The sequence below is a fragment of the Sorex fumeus genome, unplaced genomic scaffold (genome assembly GCF_029834395.1).
Source record: "Sorex fumeus unplaced genomic scaffold, SorFum_2.1 ptg000007l, whole genome shotgun sequence".
Classification (NCBI taxonomy): Eukaryota; Metazoa; Chordata; class Mammalia; order Eulipotyphla; family Soricidae; genus Sorex; species Sorex fumeus.
Genome location: NW_026606064.1, coordinates 44,705,291 through 44,724,594, shown reverse-complemented (window position 1 = coordinate 44,724,594; position 19,304 = coordinate 44,705,291). Strand labels below are relative to the sequence as shown.

At 37.6% G+C, this 19,304-nt stretch overlaps 1 protein-coding gene and 1 pseudogene across 1 annotated transcript in view; both read left to right on the top strand.

The window, feature by feature from the left end:
• The window catches only part of ADSS2 (adenylosuccinate synthase 2), a 42,832-nt gene that overhangs the window by 10,858 nt on the left and 12,670 nt on the right, over nucleotides 1-19,304 (top strand). The window contains exons 2-9 of the mRNA XM_056133910.1: nucleotides 4,571-4,673; nucleotides 5,862-5,930; nucleotides 9,297-9,347; nucleotides 10,932-10,998; nucleotides 11,249-11,356; nucleotides 13,611-13,692; nucleotides 15,672-15,798; nucleotides 17,180-17,334. Coding sequence (XP_055989885.1) covers nucleotides 4,571-4,673; nucleotides 5,862-5,930; nucleotides 9,297-9,347; nucleotides 10,932-10,998; nucleotides 11,249-11,356; nucleotides 13,611-13,692; nucleotides 15,672-15,798; nucleotides 17,180-17,334 — 762 coding nt within the window. The remainder of the gene's footprint in view (nucleotides 1-4,570; nucleotides 4,674-5,861; nucleotides 5,931-9,296; nucleotides 9,348-10,931; nucleotides 10,999-11,248; nucleotides 11,357-13,610; nucleotides 13,693-15,671; nucleotides 15,799-17,179; nucleotides 17,335-19,304) is intronic.
• On the top strand, nucleotides 13,717-14,513 carry LOC130041395 (60S ribosomal protein L36-like; annotated as a pseudogene).

The following is a 19,304-nucleotide window of genomic DNA, read 5'->3' as shown; positions in this document are numbered from 1 at the left end:
CAGTTAAGGCTCTTACCTTGCATGAAACTGACCCTGGTTCAATTTCTGGCTCTGTATCTGTACCCCTGAGCACACAGCTGAGCATCCCTATGTATTTGTAACTCTACCACAAAAACCAAACCAAACCCTAAAAACAGTTTAGCTTTTTTTCCCTAGGATTTAGAGAAATTTGGGGGCTCTTTTTGGTTTGTTTTGGAGTGTACCCGGAGGCTTTCAGGGGTTACTCCCGTCTCTGTGCTCGGAGTTCACCCCTAGTGGGCTCAGGGTGCTGGGGATTGAACGCAGTTCTGCATGCGCAAGGCCTTTCTGCTCTAATGTAGATCTGTCCCATATCTAGAAAGTTTTTAATGCACTTCAAACACAAAAACAAACACTGTCCTCCCGTTGTTCATTGATTTGCTCGAGCGGGCCCAGTAACGTCTCCATTTTTGAGACTTGTTGTTACTGTGTTTGGCATATTGAATACATCTCAGGGAGCTTGAGGCTTTGCCATGCAGGTGAGATACTCTCGATAGCTTGACGGGCTCTCTGAGAGAGGTGGAGGAATCGAACCCGGGTTGGCTGGGCTGGCTGTGTGCAAGGCAAACACCCTACCTCATTCTCTGAATTTTTTCTTAAAGTTTGGGTGAGATTTATTAAACCAAAATAAAATTAATAAAAAGGTTTATGCTGGCAAATAAATTGATGAACATCTAGTAAGAATTGTCTAAAAGTAAAGTAAAGTAAAGGCCCTCCCGTTGATCTTCGATTTGCTCGAGCGGGCCCAGTAACGTCTCCATTGGAGACTTTGTTGTTACTGTGTTTGGCATATCCAATACGTCACGGGGAGCTTGCCAGGCTCTGCTGTGCGGGCGAGATACTCTCGGTAGCTTGCCGGGCTCTCCGGGAGGGGTAGAGGAATCGAACTCGGGTTGGCCATCTTGGCTGCGTGCAAGGCATTATGTAAAAAATTCTAAGAGTGGTAATTTTTTTTGGTAGGTAATAATGTTTTGTGATTCTATCAGTATCATAAAACATTGGCAATAAATAAAAAATAAAGTATTGGCTTGGAAACAGAGAAGTATGGTACTACATTGCTTACAGTGACAAAAGATTGGAAACAACTGGGATGCCTCGCTATGGGACCAGTTTAATAAATTGTTATTTGTTCATATAAGAAAGAATGCAGTACAGCTGTTTAAAAAAGATGGTTATGGCTTTTAGATGTGTCAAATGAAATAAAAGCAAGTTGCCTGGGTATATAGTTAGATATATTTTCCTGCCATCTGTATACTTAGAATAAAAGTATTCAGATGTTTGTGTATTAATTAACTTAGAAAGGACACACTGGTGGAAACTGCTCTTCTTGCAGCAGGAAACCAGAGGAATGGAAGGTTAAAAAAAGACCACTTTTTACTCTTGACTCTTTTGTACCTTTTCTATAATGTGCAGATGTTTCGCATTTAAAAAACCATGAAGCATACTCTTTCTTGTAGCTATCACATGAAGTAGGTGTTGTTTAACACCTGTTTCTGTCTTTTTAAGTCCTGCCTCCCATCTGTTATCTTGTAGACAGAAGCCCACTGCTGCCAAACTTTGCTAGGATGTGTCTCAGTGGCCACATAACATGCCTTCTCTGCTAACCCTGGATTAGATCCTCACACATGAATGGCCCCCTTGTTTCCCTCTGGAGTGGCTCCATCAACCTTTGCCCTCCCCAGCACCTCTAAGTGTGGTCTTGGCTCCCAAGCACTGCTGAGTGCAGCCCCTACAAAATCTTAACAAAAGCAAAACTTGGTATATACTGGTTTTTAAGCAAGAATTTTTTTCTGTGATTCAAAAGTACAAGTTGGCGTTTGCTTTTCTGATGTTTTTATTTTTAGCAGGCATTCCTTTAGCATTTTGTGAATTTGTGATTGATGATTTGATTAAAAAACAACTTTCTTTTTGTTTAACATGTAACCCTGTTAATAAGTTAGACTAGCAATCTCAAGAGCAGTTTTGATTATTATTTTTCAAATAGTCCATAAGAGTTTCTTTAAATTTATTTCTCGTAAATAAAGAATTTGCAGGGATCTTTGCATTATTTCCCTGATATTTTTAAACAAAAATTAGAAAAATTGGTGATAAAACAATAGTAGCTTGTTTAATTTTTTTTGTTAATAATATACAAAAGTTTGAACATAGAGTCAGTTACTTTTTTGTATATTTTGTTTTGGGACCACACCTGCTTGGTGTCTGGACTAATACTGGCATTGTGTTCAGGGGTAACTCCCAGCAGTGCTCATTTGACCTTGTGATGTCAGGTATTAAATTAAAGGCCTCTTGCATGCAAAACATGTATACTAGCCTTTTCCCAGCCCTATTGTGTGTGTGTGTGTGTGTGTGTGTGTGTGTGTGTGTGTGTGTGTTGGGGAGGAGGGCTCTTGGATTTTCCTGTTATGTTTATTCCTTTGGTTTTTTACCCATTTTGCTCCAGTACCATGCTGTTTTCATTACTAGTAATTTGTAATCCATTTTGAAAATCAGATGTGATATATCTATTTTTGTTGCTTTCTCTCAGGGCTTCTTTATTGTTTCTTTTTTTTTTTTGTATTTCTATACAAATCTGAGTTTGTTAAATTTCTTTAAAAGAATTCATTGGTATTTTGATAGGGCTTGCATTGAAACTGTTGTTCGTTTTAGTTACGTAAAATAGACATTTTAACAAAAGTTCTTCCAAGCCATAAACATGTAATCACACCATTCCTTTATCTTCTTTCAGTTATTTTAACAATATTATGTTTAGAGTAGGTTTTTGATACCATTTTAGTTTCTTGTATACAATAATCATTTGATATTTGTATGCAGATGGTCATCATGAGAAATTAGTTTTTCTTAGCAACTTTTAACTTAGTGATATATAGTTGACCCTCTATAGAATCCTGAGCATTATAGCTCCTTGGATATAGTCAGTCTTGTTTTACCTCCGTGTTTTATCACCAATTTTTCTAATTTTTGTTTAAAAATATCAGGGAAATAATGCAAAGAACTGGACATGCTTTGCATGTAGGAGCCCAAGTTTATCTCCTAGCATTGCGTGTTCTTTGAGCACAGAGCCAGAGAGGAATCCCAGGCATCACTGGGTGTGGTCTCAAAACCAAAAGAAAAAAAAGGTAGAAAAATCATCTTTTCCCTTATTATTTCTCTGCATCTACTTTTTATTTTTTAATTTTATTTTTATAAAGTTGTTCACAATAGTTCATTACAGATAATATTCAAACACCAATACACCACCATGTACCTTCCCACCACCATAAGAGGAAAGTGTGTGAAGATTGTTGTATATCATCCTGGAGCCGCTTAAGCCCTTGTATAAGAGATTACAAGCACTATGTTAAACCCAAACAAAAATGTACTACTTTTGGTACATCAGTTGGGTAGAGTATTAGAGGTTGAATGGCCGCAAAGTGCTCCAGGAGGTGTGTCTGTGTTGCTCTCTTCCAGGAGTTTTATTTCATAGTCTCTGGATCTTGGCTGTTGATGAGGTTATATGGTGCTGGGGGCAGTTTGTGGGTGTGACTGCCAACCTACTAGAAAACTGAGAACTGGTGGAAGAGGCACAGTCCTACTCCAAGCAGGCTTGGAGATCTCAGTCACAGGTCCCGCATACCTGGGTTTTTCTGCAGGTTCCCTCATAGGTGAGGCTCATTGGAGCCTGTGGAGGAGCCGCCTTGAGCATGGCTGTGTGGTTGGGTTCTGGAGGTTTTTGGCTGCCAGGGTTTTGCTTGGGCAAGGAGGGAAACTCAACCCGTTCCCCTCTAAGTTGCCCTGGTGAAGACAACCTGGCATGGGGTCAGGTTGTTCTGTGCATCTACTTTTCAATAATTTTATTTTTCACATTTTTTATTGACCATTAGGTATGAACCTCAGAGTGGAAGTGTCACTCAGGGTTTATAATACGATTCTTTGACTTGCTGTTTACTTGCCTCGTGTATTAGTTTATTTAAAGATAACACATTCAAGGGATCTCTTACTAACCACACTCACAAGAGTGAATTGTAAAGTTAAAAAGTTAAGTATTTGATAAAGTAGCTCAGGAGATTTTCTAGTTGGTAAGTCCATGTAAAAATATCAAGACTTTAGGGACTATATAAATAATTGTTTTTCTGGTTATATTTTAGGAATTTATTTTCTAATTAGCTAGTTCCATGAATAAATCTATTTCGATTGCTCTGTGTAAGTAGTACCAAAACCAGAATAACAGTGAATTGTCTCCTGCGCTATTTTCACTTCCTTTTTTCTCTTTTAAGAAGGGGTATTCCTATCTTCCAGAAACCTGAATTTTCCACTTTCCACATTCTGGGAGGAATAACCACTTGGGTGTATCATAGTGTGGAAAGGAAGAAAGTTAGGCAAAGTATTTTAAGCCTTTAAAGAATACTTGAGTTTTCTTAAGTTTTGTCAGTATAGTAATGGAAATCCAAGGGTTTAAGTTTTATCAGCATTTCAGCAGAAAAGCACTAGTTGACATTAGTTGAAAGCATTAGTTTAAATGGAGAAATTGTCATAATTATTAGTGGGTTTAATGTTTCTCTATCTTATATTTCAGGGAGGAAATAATGCCGGCCATACAGTTGTTGTAGATTCTGTGGAATATGATTTTCATCTTTTACCCAGTGGAATAATTAATCCAAATGTTACTGCATTTATTGGTAAGTATAATTGAAGTTGTAATGAGCATAGTATATAACCACACCACTTGTTCATTTTTCCCCAATTGATAATAATGATTATTTTTTTATTATACTGATTGATTGTACCTTTAATCAGGTGACTCATTGATCTTTTATTAATGTTGACTTTTATACTTTGTGGAATGTATCTATTTTATAATTCTTCTAGTTCTTTTAACAATCATACTTTGGGCAATTATTATTTTGCAGTTATCTATGATCATTTGCAGTCTTAATTCTATAAAGGAGTATTAGATAACCAAAATAGTTTTCCATATACTGGAAAAGAAGTATGAACTTGAGGAAGAAATATGAGAAAACTGGATTGAGTTTGAATCCTTACATGATACATTATATTTTCTGCTTTAGAGTTTAGTATTTAAAAGTACTAATCACAGCTCACTAAATTGAATTTGATGATCATTAATGGAATGTGATACCCCAGTTTGAAAGATATTGATATCCAAATTAAGACACTTTGTTTTAAAAAAATGTGAAATTATGGAGCATTATGGAATAACTGAGTTGTTTAGAGTTCCTGACTTGCAAGCAAGTCAGAGTTTAGTTGCTACATGTGCCAAGCACGGTCCTGGAAGCTCTCTGTATGTGCTACCTGGTACTGCAAGTTACTCAGCTTCATCATACTTCCATACATACATGGTGTGTGTTAGTATGAGCACCACACAGAGCTAAAGGGTTACAACCCCCACAAACACCACAGCTAAAAAATGTGCTGATATCGTGGCCAGGAAAGGAAACCCCTGGTCAGCACATATGTGAGTAGCACAACAACTCCTGATAAGCATTATAATCATAATTTGTGAGTACTACAGTTAAAGAATGTGGCACCCCAGCAAGCAAGTGTGCAAGTATAAAAGAGTGTCACCCTTGGCAAGCACCAAGGCCTTGAGTGAGCACTGCACTGAACTGAGTCCAGCCACATGCAAGGCAAGTACTATCTTACCCCTGTACTATACTATCTAGCCCAGGGATTATTTCTGTGGTAAATTCCCTGATAATAAGAGAGATCTGTTAATTTAAGTCCTTAGCTTTTGTAATTTTCTTGTATTATTGTATAAGGGTTATATAAATATGTGCATTTTAATATTGCTTGTCTGGATTATAAATATAGTCACTTAAGGTTAGGATTTGTTTTGGTTTCTTTAGGAAATGGTGTCGTAATACATCTGCCTGGACTGTTTGAGGAAGCAGATAAAAATGTTCAAAAAGGAAAAGGTATGAGCTTGCCTGTTTTTTTAAAATGGTTTTATAGAAATGTATGTCAGACCTACATTTTTGTCTTGTACTTTTTTCTTAAATTTTTTTATTTATAGAACTGTGATTTACAGTTAATAATATTATGCATACAATATTTATTTATTTTGGCATTTGGTTTTTGGGCCACGGTTGTGGTGCTCAGGACTTATTCCAGGCAGGTCTCAAAAACAGGTATTAAACCCGGGTCGACCATGGCCTAGGCAAATGCTCTATCCTCTGCAGTATCACTCTGGTGCCAGGCAAGCAATATTTTGACAACAATCATACCACTGGTGTTCCATGCTCCCTCCTGTCTCTTCTTTTATCTACTGCTTTGATAGACACATTCCAAAGTTCTGTGGTTGTAGTTTAGAACTCATGTTTTTTGTTCAGTCTGTGCTTTGGATATGTAGCTATGCCACTTTTCCACATTACAGGTGTAACAGAGGACCCAGACTCTTATTCCCCCATTATTTCCCTTTCTCTTTTTCTTCCTTTTCCTCTTCTTTCTGTTTTTCTGTGGTCAAGTACTATCTAAGCATCCCCCCTTTACCACATTACATTTCCTTGTCCATTTCTATATATCACTAATAAGTGAGATCATTCTGTATTTGTCCTTTTTCTGGTTTACTGTACTCAACGTGGTATCTTTTGGTTCCAACCAGGTTGCAACAAATTGTGTGATTTCATTTTTCCTTGCAGCTGAGTAGTATGACATTGTGCATAGATACCACATCCTCATAGTCCATTCAACTGTTTGGACACCTAGGTTGGTTTTATATCTTAGCTGTTGTAATAAGTGCTGCCTTGAATAATGGTGTGTTTATGGACTTTTGAATGACTGTTTTTATACCCTGGGATAAATGCCCCAAAGTGAAATTGCTGGATCATCTGGGAGTTCAGTACTTTCACTGACAACTTTTATACTGTTTTCCAGAGGAGTTGGACCAAACAGCATTCTCACCAGCAGTGGATGAGAGTTTCTTTTTTCACCATATCCATGCTAACACAGATTGTTGCCACTATTTTTAATATGTGCCATTCTCACTGGTATTAGATGGTATCTCATTGTCGTCTTGATTTGGATTTTCCTAATGATAAGTCTTGAGTACATTTTCATGTGCCTGTCTTCTTCTGAGAACTGTCTGTCATTTCCTCTCCCCATTTTTTGATGAATTTTAAAATTTTTCTTGCTGTTGATCTTTGCGAGTACTTTATATATCCTGGATATCAACTCTTTACCTGTTGAATGAGGATATTTTTTTCCCATTCAGTTAGCTCTCTTTTAACTTTAACCCACAATTCTTTAGCTATGAAGAAACTTTGATGTAGTCCCATTTACTTTTGATTCTGTTTGTTTTGCTAGTGGTATCAGATCATTGAAGATATCTTCACAGTTCAAATCTTGGAGTGTTCTGCCTATATTTTGTTCACTGTACTTTATAGTTTCTGGTTGGATCTGAAGGTTTTTGATCTGCTTTGAATTGAGTTTTGTGTAAGGGTGTGATACGGATCCAGCTTTCAGTTTTTAATATATGGGTATCCAGTTTTTCCAGCACCATTTGTTAAAGAGATTATCTTTACTCCATTTCATGTCTTATACTTTAAAGTGTTCAAGTCATTTCAGTATGTATTTTTAGAAATTAATTGCCTCATTCAAACAGAAGATCATTATTGTCATTGTGTAATTCTTGGTTTATTTATTTTTTAAAACATATTGGTCACCTGCAAACTTTAGTAAAAGGTTGCTGGAATTGCTATATGTTGGTGGCAGGACTGGAAACTTGTGAGCAACCACTGTGCCCAATTTGTACATATTCACTCTTAGTTTCTAAGTAATCTGTTGTTCTCCTTGATTGCTACAACTCATAAAAGACTGTAGATCTTTTCCTCTGAATGAAGGAAGTGCTTCTTTTAAGCAATGTATACACTTATAATCTCCTTTTAAAAAGACCAAAAGAAAAATAAAACCCAACCTCAAAAGCCTTGATTTTTCTGCCTTCCTCTTGGATTTTTGGTGGCTTGTTTACATTGGCTATCTTGTTAAAGTTTGAGGGGAATTTGATAATGAACAGAAAATCATTAGTATCATTTCCTTATGGTTTAGCTCTTTATTTTCAAGATTCAATTAAAATCACCTCCTTAGATTTTATTGTTCAAATTTAAAAGGTAGCAAACAATCTGTCCCTGACAAAATATCAACTCCTAGAATCATGTCTTGTTACCATCTCTATTATTGTCCCTGAATTTTTAACTGTGTTAGCATTTGCTTTTTGTTTGTTTTTTGAGGTTTCCTTGTCCAGTCTCTTTCCTCTTTAATCATTTTGTCCTACTATTATTTTTTTTTCTTCTGGCCTATCTATCCTACGTTGAATTCATCTTCCTGATTTTTTCTTAATATTTTTTTTTAGAATGGTATCTGTACTAGCTTTAGAATATATGTTTGCATGTCAACAACAGCTATTCAGACTAGGTACTTATATTATTAGTTCATTTATTCATTATGTGTTCATCAGCATTAAAAAATAAATTTACTGGACCATGCTGTGAAAACTCATCTCTTTTCTCAGCCATTCACAATTAAGTTGGGCGTGGGGGGAGACAGAGTAGTTGTTAGTGTTTTGGAGGGATTAGTGGGAAAGTTTTGTTACTTCACAGTGTTTTATAATTTGTTGAGAAAGGTTTATAATGCTGGAATTAACTTTATTTTTTCAAAATTTCTTTCCTAGTCTACATTGGCCTCCTAATAGAAGTAATATTTCTAAATAATATATTATCTTATAATTTTATTTCTGAATTCTTAGAACCATTTGTGTGGGGGCAGGGACGGGGTGTATTTTTTGGAGCTAGTATTTAGAGTAGCACATCTGGAAAGGTATCCTTTATGTTTGAGTTTATATAAAATGAATGAGAGAAAAGAAAATTCTTGTTAGAAGTGTTTCCTCTGTAGAAGAATTGATAAGAAAGTGCTTCAGTAAAAAGATACTTTTTAATACAATATTTCTGGGACATTTAGTTGAAAAAATCACTGTCACTGTCACTGTCCTCCCGTCGTTCATCAATTTGCTTGAGCGGGCCCAGTAACGTCTCCATTGTGGCAATTGTTACTGTATTTGGCATATCAAATACATCACAGGTAGCTTGCCAGGCTTTACCATGCAGGTGAGATACTCTCGGTAGAGTATCTACCGGGCTCTCCAAGAGGGCCGGAGGAATCGAACTCGGGTTGGCCATGTTGGGTGCGTGCAAGGCAAATGCCTTACCTGCTGTGCTATTGCTCCAGCCTAGTTGAAAAAATATTGTGCAAAATGTTTAAGTTATTGTCTTTTTCCTCTTTTCCTCTAGGTCTGGAAGGCTGGGAGAAAAGACTTATTATATCTGACAGAGCACATATTGGTAAGGGGCAAGCATTTACTTATTCTTTGAGAAGTTTATCAGATGATAAATATAAAAGCATGTAGTAACATACTTTGTCTTTTAATTTTTATGAAAACAAATAGAGAGATAATTGTGTGGATTGTAATTGGGTTCCAAACAAACACATGGAGTATAATTTTTTTTCCTGCTTTTTATAAGGACTAGATTAAATTTTCTGTAGAGTTAGACAAACTGATAATACAGCAGTATTTTATGAAGCAACTCTAATGCTATTTAAAATAAATGCTTGGACTGGAGAGCTAGTACAGTCGGTAAGGCAACCTTGAATAATATTGATCTGGGTTTAATCACGGCAGCACGAGAAATGATCCCTGAGCACAGAACCAGTAATAAGCCGTGAGCACTGTCATGTCTAGTTTCATTTCACTCATTTATGTTAGAAAATTAAACATAATAGACTTGTGGGTTTTGGAATTTTAGGAATCCTGATCCAAATGTTAGGCTTTTTTTTTTTTAAAGTAAGTAATTTATCTTAAGGCATTCTTAAGGCATTCATTTCTCCATAACTGAAACAGGGATATAAAACCACAGGTATGACTGTGCCATAAGGAGAAAAAAATTCACTTAATACGACATTTAATCTAAGGTCTTTAGAAATAAGTGCTTTTAGTCTTTTCTGCTAATATTGTCAGCCAGTTATTTATATTAGCATACTTAAAACAAGCATATCAGGAACTATTACATTCTAATTACTTTAGTTCATTAATTTCATAACAAATGTATAACATGAGGTGCTTATTAAGTGAAAGACCTGGCCTAAGAAATAACTTAGACTTTGTTTTAAGGCCATATCTGGCAGTGCTCATTGCAGGCTCATTAATTGGAGGATTATGTATCACTTGGGATCAGATCTGGGGTGTCAGAATTTTAAGCATGCACTCTAGCCATTTGTCTTTTTGAGCTATCTCCTTGGCCCCAATTTGACATTTTTTACACATTTAAAATTCAGATTTGTTGCGTCCAGAATAATAGTACAGCAGGTAAGTAGCTGACCTAGGTTTGATCCCCAACACCATATATGGTCCTCCAATTTCCCCAGGAATGATCCCTAATCGCAGGACCAGGAGTAAACCCTGAACATTATCAGTTGTGGTTCAAAAAAGAAGCATAACCCCCCAGCCACCCACCCCCTGCCAATTTTGTTTTATTGACTATCCGTTGATCCGATAACTACCTAATAGATAGTACTTTGTGCCAGGTACAGTACTTCTAGACACTGAAGATTTAATAGAATTCCTTCAGGTGCTTCCAGTATAGTAGGGAAAATAGATGATAATAATAAGCTAAGTGTGTAATAAATATTCCTTTGCATACAGTGGTAAGTTTAGAGGAGAAGAGGTAAATCAGAGAAAGAAGCCCAGTATAACTAAGCTTGTAACCACTGGCAAGAACCACCACTAAGTGTGTGACACTTTTAAAAATGTATCTGCTTAGTAAAAATAAGGTAAAGAGATTTTAACTTTTGTCTTTTAAAATGCAATGTGTTTTTTGTACATTATTTTTGTTTTAACAGCTTGATTTTGATGTTTTTTTCCCTCTCAGTGTTTGATTTTCATCAAGCTGCTGATGGTATCCAGGAACAACAGAGACAAGAACAAGCAGGAAAAAAGTATGATTTTTATGTGTGCACATTTGAAGCATATCCAGAGACAAATGTTTTAAATTTTAGGAAAGAAGTTCAAGAAAAATAAGTGTTAGAATATTGTTTCTACTTCTGAGAAAATCAGTATGATAGTAAAAATAAACTTCCAGGAATTTGGATAAATAGAAAATTACTATCATTATTTTCTGTGATGATCTATCTGGTCACAAGAACTGCATCTCTCTTGTCTAACTCAAAACTTTCATTTATTTTTAAGTTTGGGTACCACAAAAAAGGGCATCGGCCCAGTCTATTCTTCCAAAGCTGCTCGGAGTGGACTCAGAATGTGTGATCTTGTTACTGACTTTGATGGCTTCTCTGAGAGGTAACTAATTTGTGTTCTGAAATAGAAAAAGAATGGATTTTTAGAATTTTAAAGTCAAGGGTGCAAATAGGTATCCTGATTAGATACTGATACTATTTTATTGGAAATACTAAAGCTTTTTTTTTTTTTTTTTGTGGCAATCCTTTAGTGGAATCCCTGCATTCTATGGTCTTGGTCTCAGAGGATTAGAGACTCCATTATGTCTTTTCACCAGAGCAATTAACCTTTTGAGTATTATATGTCATGCTTTCATTCAAAGTAGAAATGCCACATTCACACTCTTGGAGAAAAATTTCCTTGGAAAGTCTGATATTGTCATAAAGCCGTAAGGTTTTTCAATGGTAAAGTGTAGAATAACATTGCCACAAGGAGCTCAGGTTACACCCATCACAGTGCTCCCGAGTTACTCCCATTCCTCTGTTTATCTGTAAACTCTTCTCTGTGCTCTCCTCCCTAGCCAGTTAATCACCTTTTCTCCCTAATCAGATTCTGTTAGCTTGTAAGATCAGATCCTTCTAAGGACACTGAACTTGTAAGTTATATCCTTTGCATAGTTTACCTTAAAGCAATGTCCTTTCTGTATGGACACAGGAAGACAGTTAACATTATGCTTTGTAACTTGGGAGTTGATTGACTCCAAATAATATTTACTCCTGGGCATCTGATTTCTTGACTCAGTTGCCCTTAGTTCCTAGCACCCCAAAAGCAGGGTCCCGACGAAGGACTGAATGGACCCAGGGCAAGCTGTGAGCTACTCTGGCATCGAAATGGGCCAGGCCAAAGCGCCACGATACTCAACTATAAGTTGAGGACATGGTCATGGACAAATGCTGTCATGATCCAAAAGTAAGTAACGATGAGACTAGGACCCTGCTGAGGGCTAGGAAGACTAACCTGGCCTGAGGACTGTAATATATATATACATACATACATATATATGTGTACATATATATATGTATGTATATATATGAATATATAGTGAGATGTCCTCAGGAAGAACCAAACTAAGTTTATCTCTTATTGTGCTCATACAGAATGACATTGCTAGAAATATTAGAAGTAGACTTACTACAACTATTTAAGTAGATTATTAGCTGAGGAAAGAATACACCCTTGTTGGGATCCCACCCTTGAGCAGATCTCCTAGTAATCTGGAATAAATCTCTGGAACATAGCACAGCGGTAGGGTGTTTGCCTTGCACACAGCCAACATGGCTGACCCGAGTTCGATTCCTCCGCCCCTCTCGGAGAGCCCGGCAAGCTACCGAGAGTATCTCGCCCTCACGGCAGAGCCTGGCAAGCCGCCCATGATGTGCGGCTCGATATGCCAAACATAGTAACAACAAAATCTACAATGGAGATGTTACTGGGCCCGCTCGAGCAAATCTCTTTAGATGAGATTTAATCCTTGAGTTAATCTCTTGGAGGAATGGTCTTACCTCTCTTTGCTATTTGTTAATGTTCAACCCACCTTTGTGTCACCACCTTGTGTGATTGCTATATAAACTAAGACAGTAAGCTCGAAGGGGGTTTGGGGAATTGGGTTTGGGGCTCGAGAGAGCAGAGACTGAGGCTCAGGTTGAGGCTCGGGCTTGGGCTTGGGCTCGGGAGCTTGGGCTCCAGAGGGCAGAATCAGAGGTGAGAGTGAGGATTGGAATAAACTACAATTGATACTGACCAGCCTGGCCCTCGTTCGTTCCTTCGCCTGCCCATCATCATCGACCTCCCTGGGGTGGGGGAAACAGCTCGAGACTACCAAACGTGGGCAGCGGGAGAGATAGAGAGCCGCTGGACCTTCTGAAAACACACTAAAGAAGTTGGTTGCCTTTAATAACAGGGTCTGTGAAAGGTTTATCAAGCTGTGTCCATTTTTTCTCAGGAGTTCCTCTGAAGACAGGTACCTTTAACTTAGAATTTAGACAGATTGTTAATGTTTGCCTTAGTCTATTTAAAAACATGTAAGTTGTTTCTTTTGTTTTTCACAGAGTATTATTCAGTCAGCTTTAAGTCTTGTGGTTATTGTTTTCAGCCTTCCCCACCACTCCTCCTATTTTAATATATTATTGATAGTCCAAAGTGAATATAAATGTGTTTTGTGTATTATTCATAGAACTAATCTTTTAAGTTCATTTTTGTGAATATAACTTCAGTTTAATATATTAGTAAGACCACTTAACTACAGAAATCATTTGAATTAAATTATATTAGAATATTTTTTAGATAGAGCTTATGTTTTTATTTGTGTTTTTCTCAGATTCAAAGTTCTGGCTAACCAGTATAAATCAATATATCCCACTTTGGAAATAGACATTGAAGGTGAATTACAAAAACTCAAGGTAATATTTTTTCACCTTTTAAAAATGCCTTTAAATCTGTTTACCAAGTTGATATTTTTCATATAAGGCTAACTAGCTCATTTAGGAATGAAACTTATAGATTCAATCTCTTTAGTACTGTACTCTTAAGAGACCTATAAGACAGTTACGGATATCCCAGATCCCGTGCGGCACTGGTCTTGCCACTTTGGTGGCCTTTGAAGAGTGGCTGTGGGCCTTGACAAGGGCCATAAGGTGACCACGCACACGTGAGCAAGGCGAGGCACAGCTGCCGCAGGCGTCTCCCCACACACACCAAGTTCGTTTAGGACATGATCTGAGAATGTGCGGTTTCCCGCCCTACAAGCGACGCACCATGGAGCTGCTCAAGGTTTCCAAGGACAAGAGTGCCCTCAACTTTATTACGAAAAGGGTGGGCACCCACCTCCACACCAAGAGGAAGAGGAGCTGCTGAGCTATGTGCTGGCCACCATGCGCAAGGCGGCAGCCAAGAAGGATTGAGCCCCACTGGCATCGGAAATGGTGATGGGTTTGAGCACAGGCGCAGGGCATGGGGCTCGCAGGCACTGTGTTCTGGAAATAGTTCTTTAATCATAATTAAATAGCTCCTACGTTCAGTCTTGGGGAAAAAGAAGAGAGAGATGTGTAAGGCAATTGGCAATACAGTTGTAACTATCAGGCTGAAGTGATACCTTTATTAATTTCTTGTCTTTCCACCTTTTGTCCATAGTCTTTGGTCAATTTTAGATTACTTCTAATGTACCTGACCATTATTCCTCTTCTGTAAATCAGTCTGAGTATTAACTCTAGAACTGAATAGGGACTTAACGGACCTTGTGCCATTTTGAGGCGATTGTAGACCTTCATTTACTCATGACTTCCTTTAAAAAAAAGCAATCCTTTCAAGGAAGAATCTAAATTTTAGGTATTGGATTTCAGTATATCGGTTATTGCTTAAAATTGAATGCCTTTTTCTTTTCATTCTTGTAAGCAGTAAGTTTTATTATTATTTTGTTTTTCGGACTACTGCTGGTTGTATTTGGGCACTGTACCATTGGAACTCTGCTAGGATAGTTTAATCTACTGGCAAAAAAATATATATTAGTAGTCAAATGTGATTTGTGGCCCTTTGTTATTTTGAGAGTCACCCTAATAGAAATTTTAAAACATATATATATATATATATATATATATATATAAAATTTAGTTAATTTTTGGGCTGGAGCGATAGCACAGCGGGCAGGGCATTTGCCTTGCACACAGCCAACATGGCCGACCCGAGTTCGATTCCTCCACCCCTCCCGGAGAGCCCGGCAAGCTACCGAGAGTATCTCGCCAGCACGGCAGAGCCTGGCAAGCTACCCGTGACATATTTGATATGCCAAACACAGCAGCAACAAAGTCTCCAATAGAGATGTTACTGGGCCTGCTCGAGCAAATCGATTAACAACGGGAGGACAGTGACAGTTAACTTTTATTGTTTGGGGGCTAACTCAGCAGTGCTTAGCGCTTGCTCCTGGCTCTGCATTCAGGGATCACTCCTAGCAGGGTTCAGGAAACCATATGGGGTGCTAGGGTTTGAACCTGGGTTGACTGCAGGCAAAGCAAGCACTCTATTTACTGTACTTTCTTTCCAGCCCCCATAAAAGTTAATATTAATTTTTCTTGAAAGCTGATTAATGATGTGTAATGTGAGTACTTGACTATTTAGAAAGCTGTCTTTATTTGCGATGATAATAATGTAGAATTTTTGAAATAGTATCATCTACTTTTTTTGAGGTATTGTCTCTTTTCTGATCCTGGAGAATGAGCTTAATTGACTGAAGCTAACCCAAATGTCGCCGTTGGGTGAACATGGTTACTAATTCTATTCTTTGTATTTCTCAATTTTCATATTATAAATCAAGTAACTGTTTCTTGTGCTAGTTATCATAAATTTACTAGTGTACATTGGAACTGACTTTTATATTTGCATATAGGGTTATATGGAAAGAATTAAACCAATGGTGAGAGATGGTGTTTATTTTCTATATGAGGCTCTACATGGACCACCAAAGAAAATTTTGGTAGAAGGGGCAAATGCAGCGCTACTAGATATTGACTTTGGTAAGTGAAATATGACATAAAAAGCTTAACTGGGCCCCTAAAATATTTAAGGCATTAATTAATTTTGGCATAAGTACTTCTAACAACAAGACTTTTGGCTTGTATGTTAAAGAGTGATGGAAGTTTGTCATCTTTTGTCAATCTTTGTAAATGATGCTTTGAAGAAACAACACATAGTTTTGTAATTCATGAGAAAAATAAGATCACTATTAGAGTTTAGTAGACGTAGGAGTCTGATTTATATTATCTAACTCATGGGTCAACTCCAGACCTCATTTCTTTGGAACTGTATGATTTATGAATCCTGTGGGCAAGATCTTTATCTTTAATTAGCTCAGTATTTTAAACATTAGAAACATTGTTACTAAAGATTCAGTATCCTGGGACTGGACCGATAACACAGCAGGTAGGAGATTTGCATTGCACCGGGTTGACCAAGGTTTGATTCGCAGCATCTCATATGGTTCCCTGAGCACTGCCAGGAGTAATTCCTGAGTGCAGAGCCAGCAGTAACCCCTGTGCATTGCCGGGTGTGACCCAAAGAGGAAAAAAAAAAAGATTCAATATCCTTTGACCTGTGGATGTTAGTTTGATTCCCTGAGCTAAAATTCTGGATAAATTGAGAACATTTTTCTAATTTTCAATAAGTAAAAATATTTAATGTCTTAGAACTGCTACTGCCCCAATAGTTTATTGTCCTTTCCATCTAAACATGATCTTTCAAGATAGGTCTGAATGTTCAGAGCTATTGGTATTTTATTGACTTATGACTTAAACCAGTTAAGGTATATTTTTATTTAGTAGATACTTTGATAGCATAATATGTCTAACAACTCTGAAAAAAAATTAGCATGATAAATAATGTCAAGGATCTTTATGAGGACAAAGTATCCCACTCTTCCACTTACTCTCTTGTATATCTGGGATTCTCAAAAGGTGAGGAGCAGAATAAGTTTTAAGCTATTAGAGGACTATATATATATATATATATATATATATATATTACATATATATATATCATGTGTTCTAAATTTCTAAATAGTGGACTGAGTCTATGGTTTTGGTATTAAATTGTTCATTACTGTGGTTGAATACCAGCCATCCAAAGCTGAGTTGGTAGCTGAATGAACTCAAAGGATTCCTCCCATAGAATTTTTGTAGTTACTGTTCTCACCACGGTTTCTGAATCTCATGGACTAAAGAAACAGGAATTTAACATGGAGGATTTTGAGAGGGTAGACAAATTTGTGGTCATGTTTGTATAATAGTGTGAAATATGTCTGAAATATAATAGTCTGAAGTATACATAAATAAATTTTCATGATAATTGGTTGAACATGTATATTTGTTTACATATTTTAATATTTTCTTCTATCTTTAGGAACATACCCGTTTGTGACCTCCTCAAACTGTACTGTTGGAGGTGTTTGTACTGGATTAGGTATGCCACCTCAAAACGTTGGAGAAGTATATGGCGTTGTGAAAGCTTATACAACCAGGGTTGGGATTGGTGCCTTTCCTACAGAGCAAGACAATGTAAGCCTATTTCTTAGTGAACCTAATTTGAAAGTTTGGAAGTATTTATGTTATTACCTTAATGAATTCTGATCTTCTATGCAATTCTCTTAATTTGCAAGATTGATCAAAGTAGCCTCCCCCCTCCTCCCCCGCTCATTTTGGGGCGATACTCAGTAGTATTCAGAGTTTACTCTTAGCTCTGTGCTCAGGGATCATTTCTGGCAGGGCTCAAGAACTCAGATGAATTAATTGCCAGGGGTTGAATCCAGGTTGGCTGTTTGCAAGGTAAATATCCTACCTGCTGTGCTGCCGCTCTGGCCCCAAAGCAGCATTTATTAAAAAAATGTGCCCATGGCACATTTTAGTCCTAGTGAAAGCAGAGAGGAACTCTTGAGTACTTCAGAATTTTATCAGATAGAGTTGTGTGGTATCACTGTCCCTATTCTACACATGTTGAAACCTAAACGTGGAGAGTGAAGTAAATTGCGCATTTTCATGAAACTGGTGGGACTCAAAGAGGACAGAGCAACATTTCTTTTTTTTGGGTCATACCTGGTGATGCACGAGGGTTACTCCTGCTCTGCACTCAGGAATTACCCCTGGCGGTGCTCAGGGGACCACATGGGATACTGGGAATCAAACCCGGGTCAGCCACATGCAAGGCAAATGCCCTACCTGCTGTGCTATCGCCCCAGCCCCCCAGAGCAGCATTTCTAATAAATACATCACAATCACGACCATCCTGTTATTCGTCAATTGCCTCGAGCAGGTCTCAGTAATGTCTCCTTCGTCCTAGCCCTGAGATTTTTAAAAAGTGCCATATTCAAGGCTCTTTCAGAGTTAGGAGAATGAGACCCTTCATTGTTACTGGTATTTGGCATATTGGGTACGCCACGGGGAGTTTGCCAGACTCTGCCGTGTGGGCAGGTTACATTTGGTAGCTTGCCAGTTTGTCCAAAGTAGGAATGAGATGATAAGATGTCGCATAATTGCAATAATGTTAGAATAAGAGGTAATGAAATTGGTTGTGTTTTTTTTTTTTTCAATCAGAAAGGTAAAACTTATAGGGGTTAGATAATAGAGGGAATACTAAGTTGAAGAAAGTAGTGGTAGCTTAGTTCTTTTCCCAGGATTTCCATCTTAAATCTGTTCAAAAGGGTATTGTCATATATAAATAAATGCTTATTAGATGTGAATTTGCCTCTTGATTTTTAGGAAAATCATTTAAGTTCTTGGAGTAAATGACTTAAAATCACCTATTAACAACTTAGTTCTGGACTGGGAGACTGCATAAAAGGCTGTAGTGCATGCTTTTCAAGTGGGAGGCCAGGTTTGATCCCTAATGTCATATGTTCCACAAAGTTCTGCCAGGAGTAATTCTGAGTATTTAGCCTGGTATAGCCCCATACCAAAAAGAATTCCCCCAAACCCATTTAGTTTCTTAACCTATAGTGTGTGGTTCTTTTTTAAAATATGTAATCTGACTAACTAACTAACCACCTCCGCTTTGCTGATGACATTGTTCTAATAACACCAAATATCAGCCAAGCGGCACAAATGCTGACCAACTTTGACCATGAGTGTGGAAAGGTCGGACTACAGCTTAATCTTATGAAGACAATGTTTATGAGAAACAGCTTCGTTCCTGATGCTCCATTCGCTCTCAACGGAATGACCATCTCCGAATGCAACTATACCTAGGTTGAGAAATCAACATGATGAATGACCTGGCACCTGAGTTACGCAGGCGGAAGAGAGCAGCTTGGAATGCCTTCAAGAGCGTTGAACAAATAACTAAGAGGACAAAGAACCTCCAGCTACGAGCACATCTCTTCGATTCTACTGTTCTTCCTGCATTAACATATGCCTCAGAGACCTGGGCCCTAGGAAAACAGGATGAGAACGCTATTCGGGTCTCCCAAAGAGGAATTGAAAGAGCTATGCTTAGAGTATCATGCTTCACTCAAATGAGAGATATAATCCTCTGT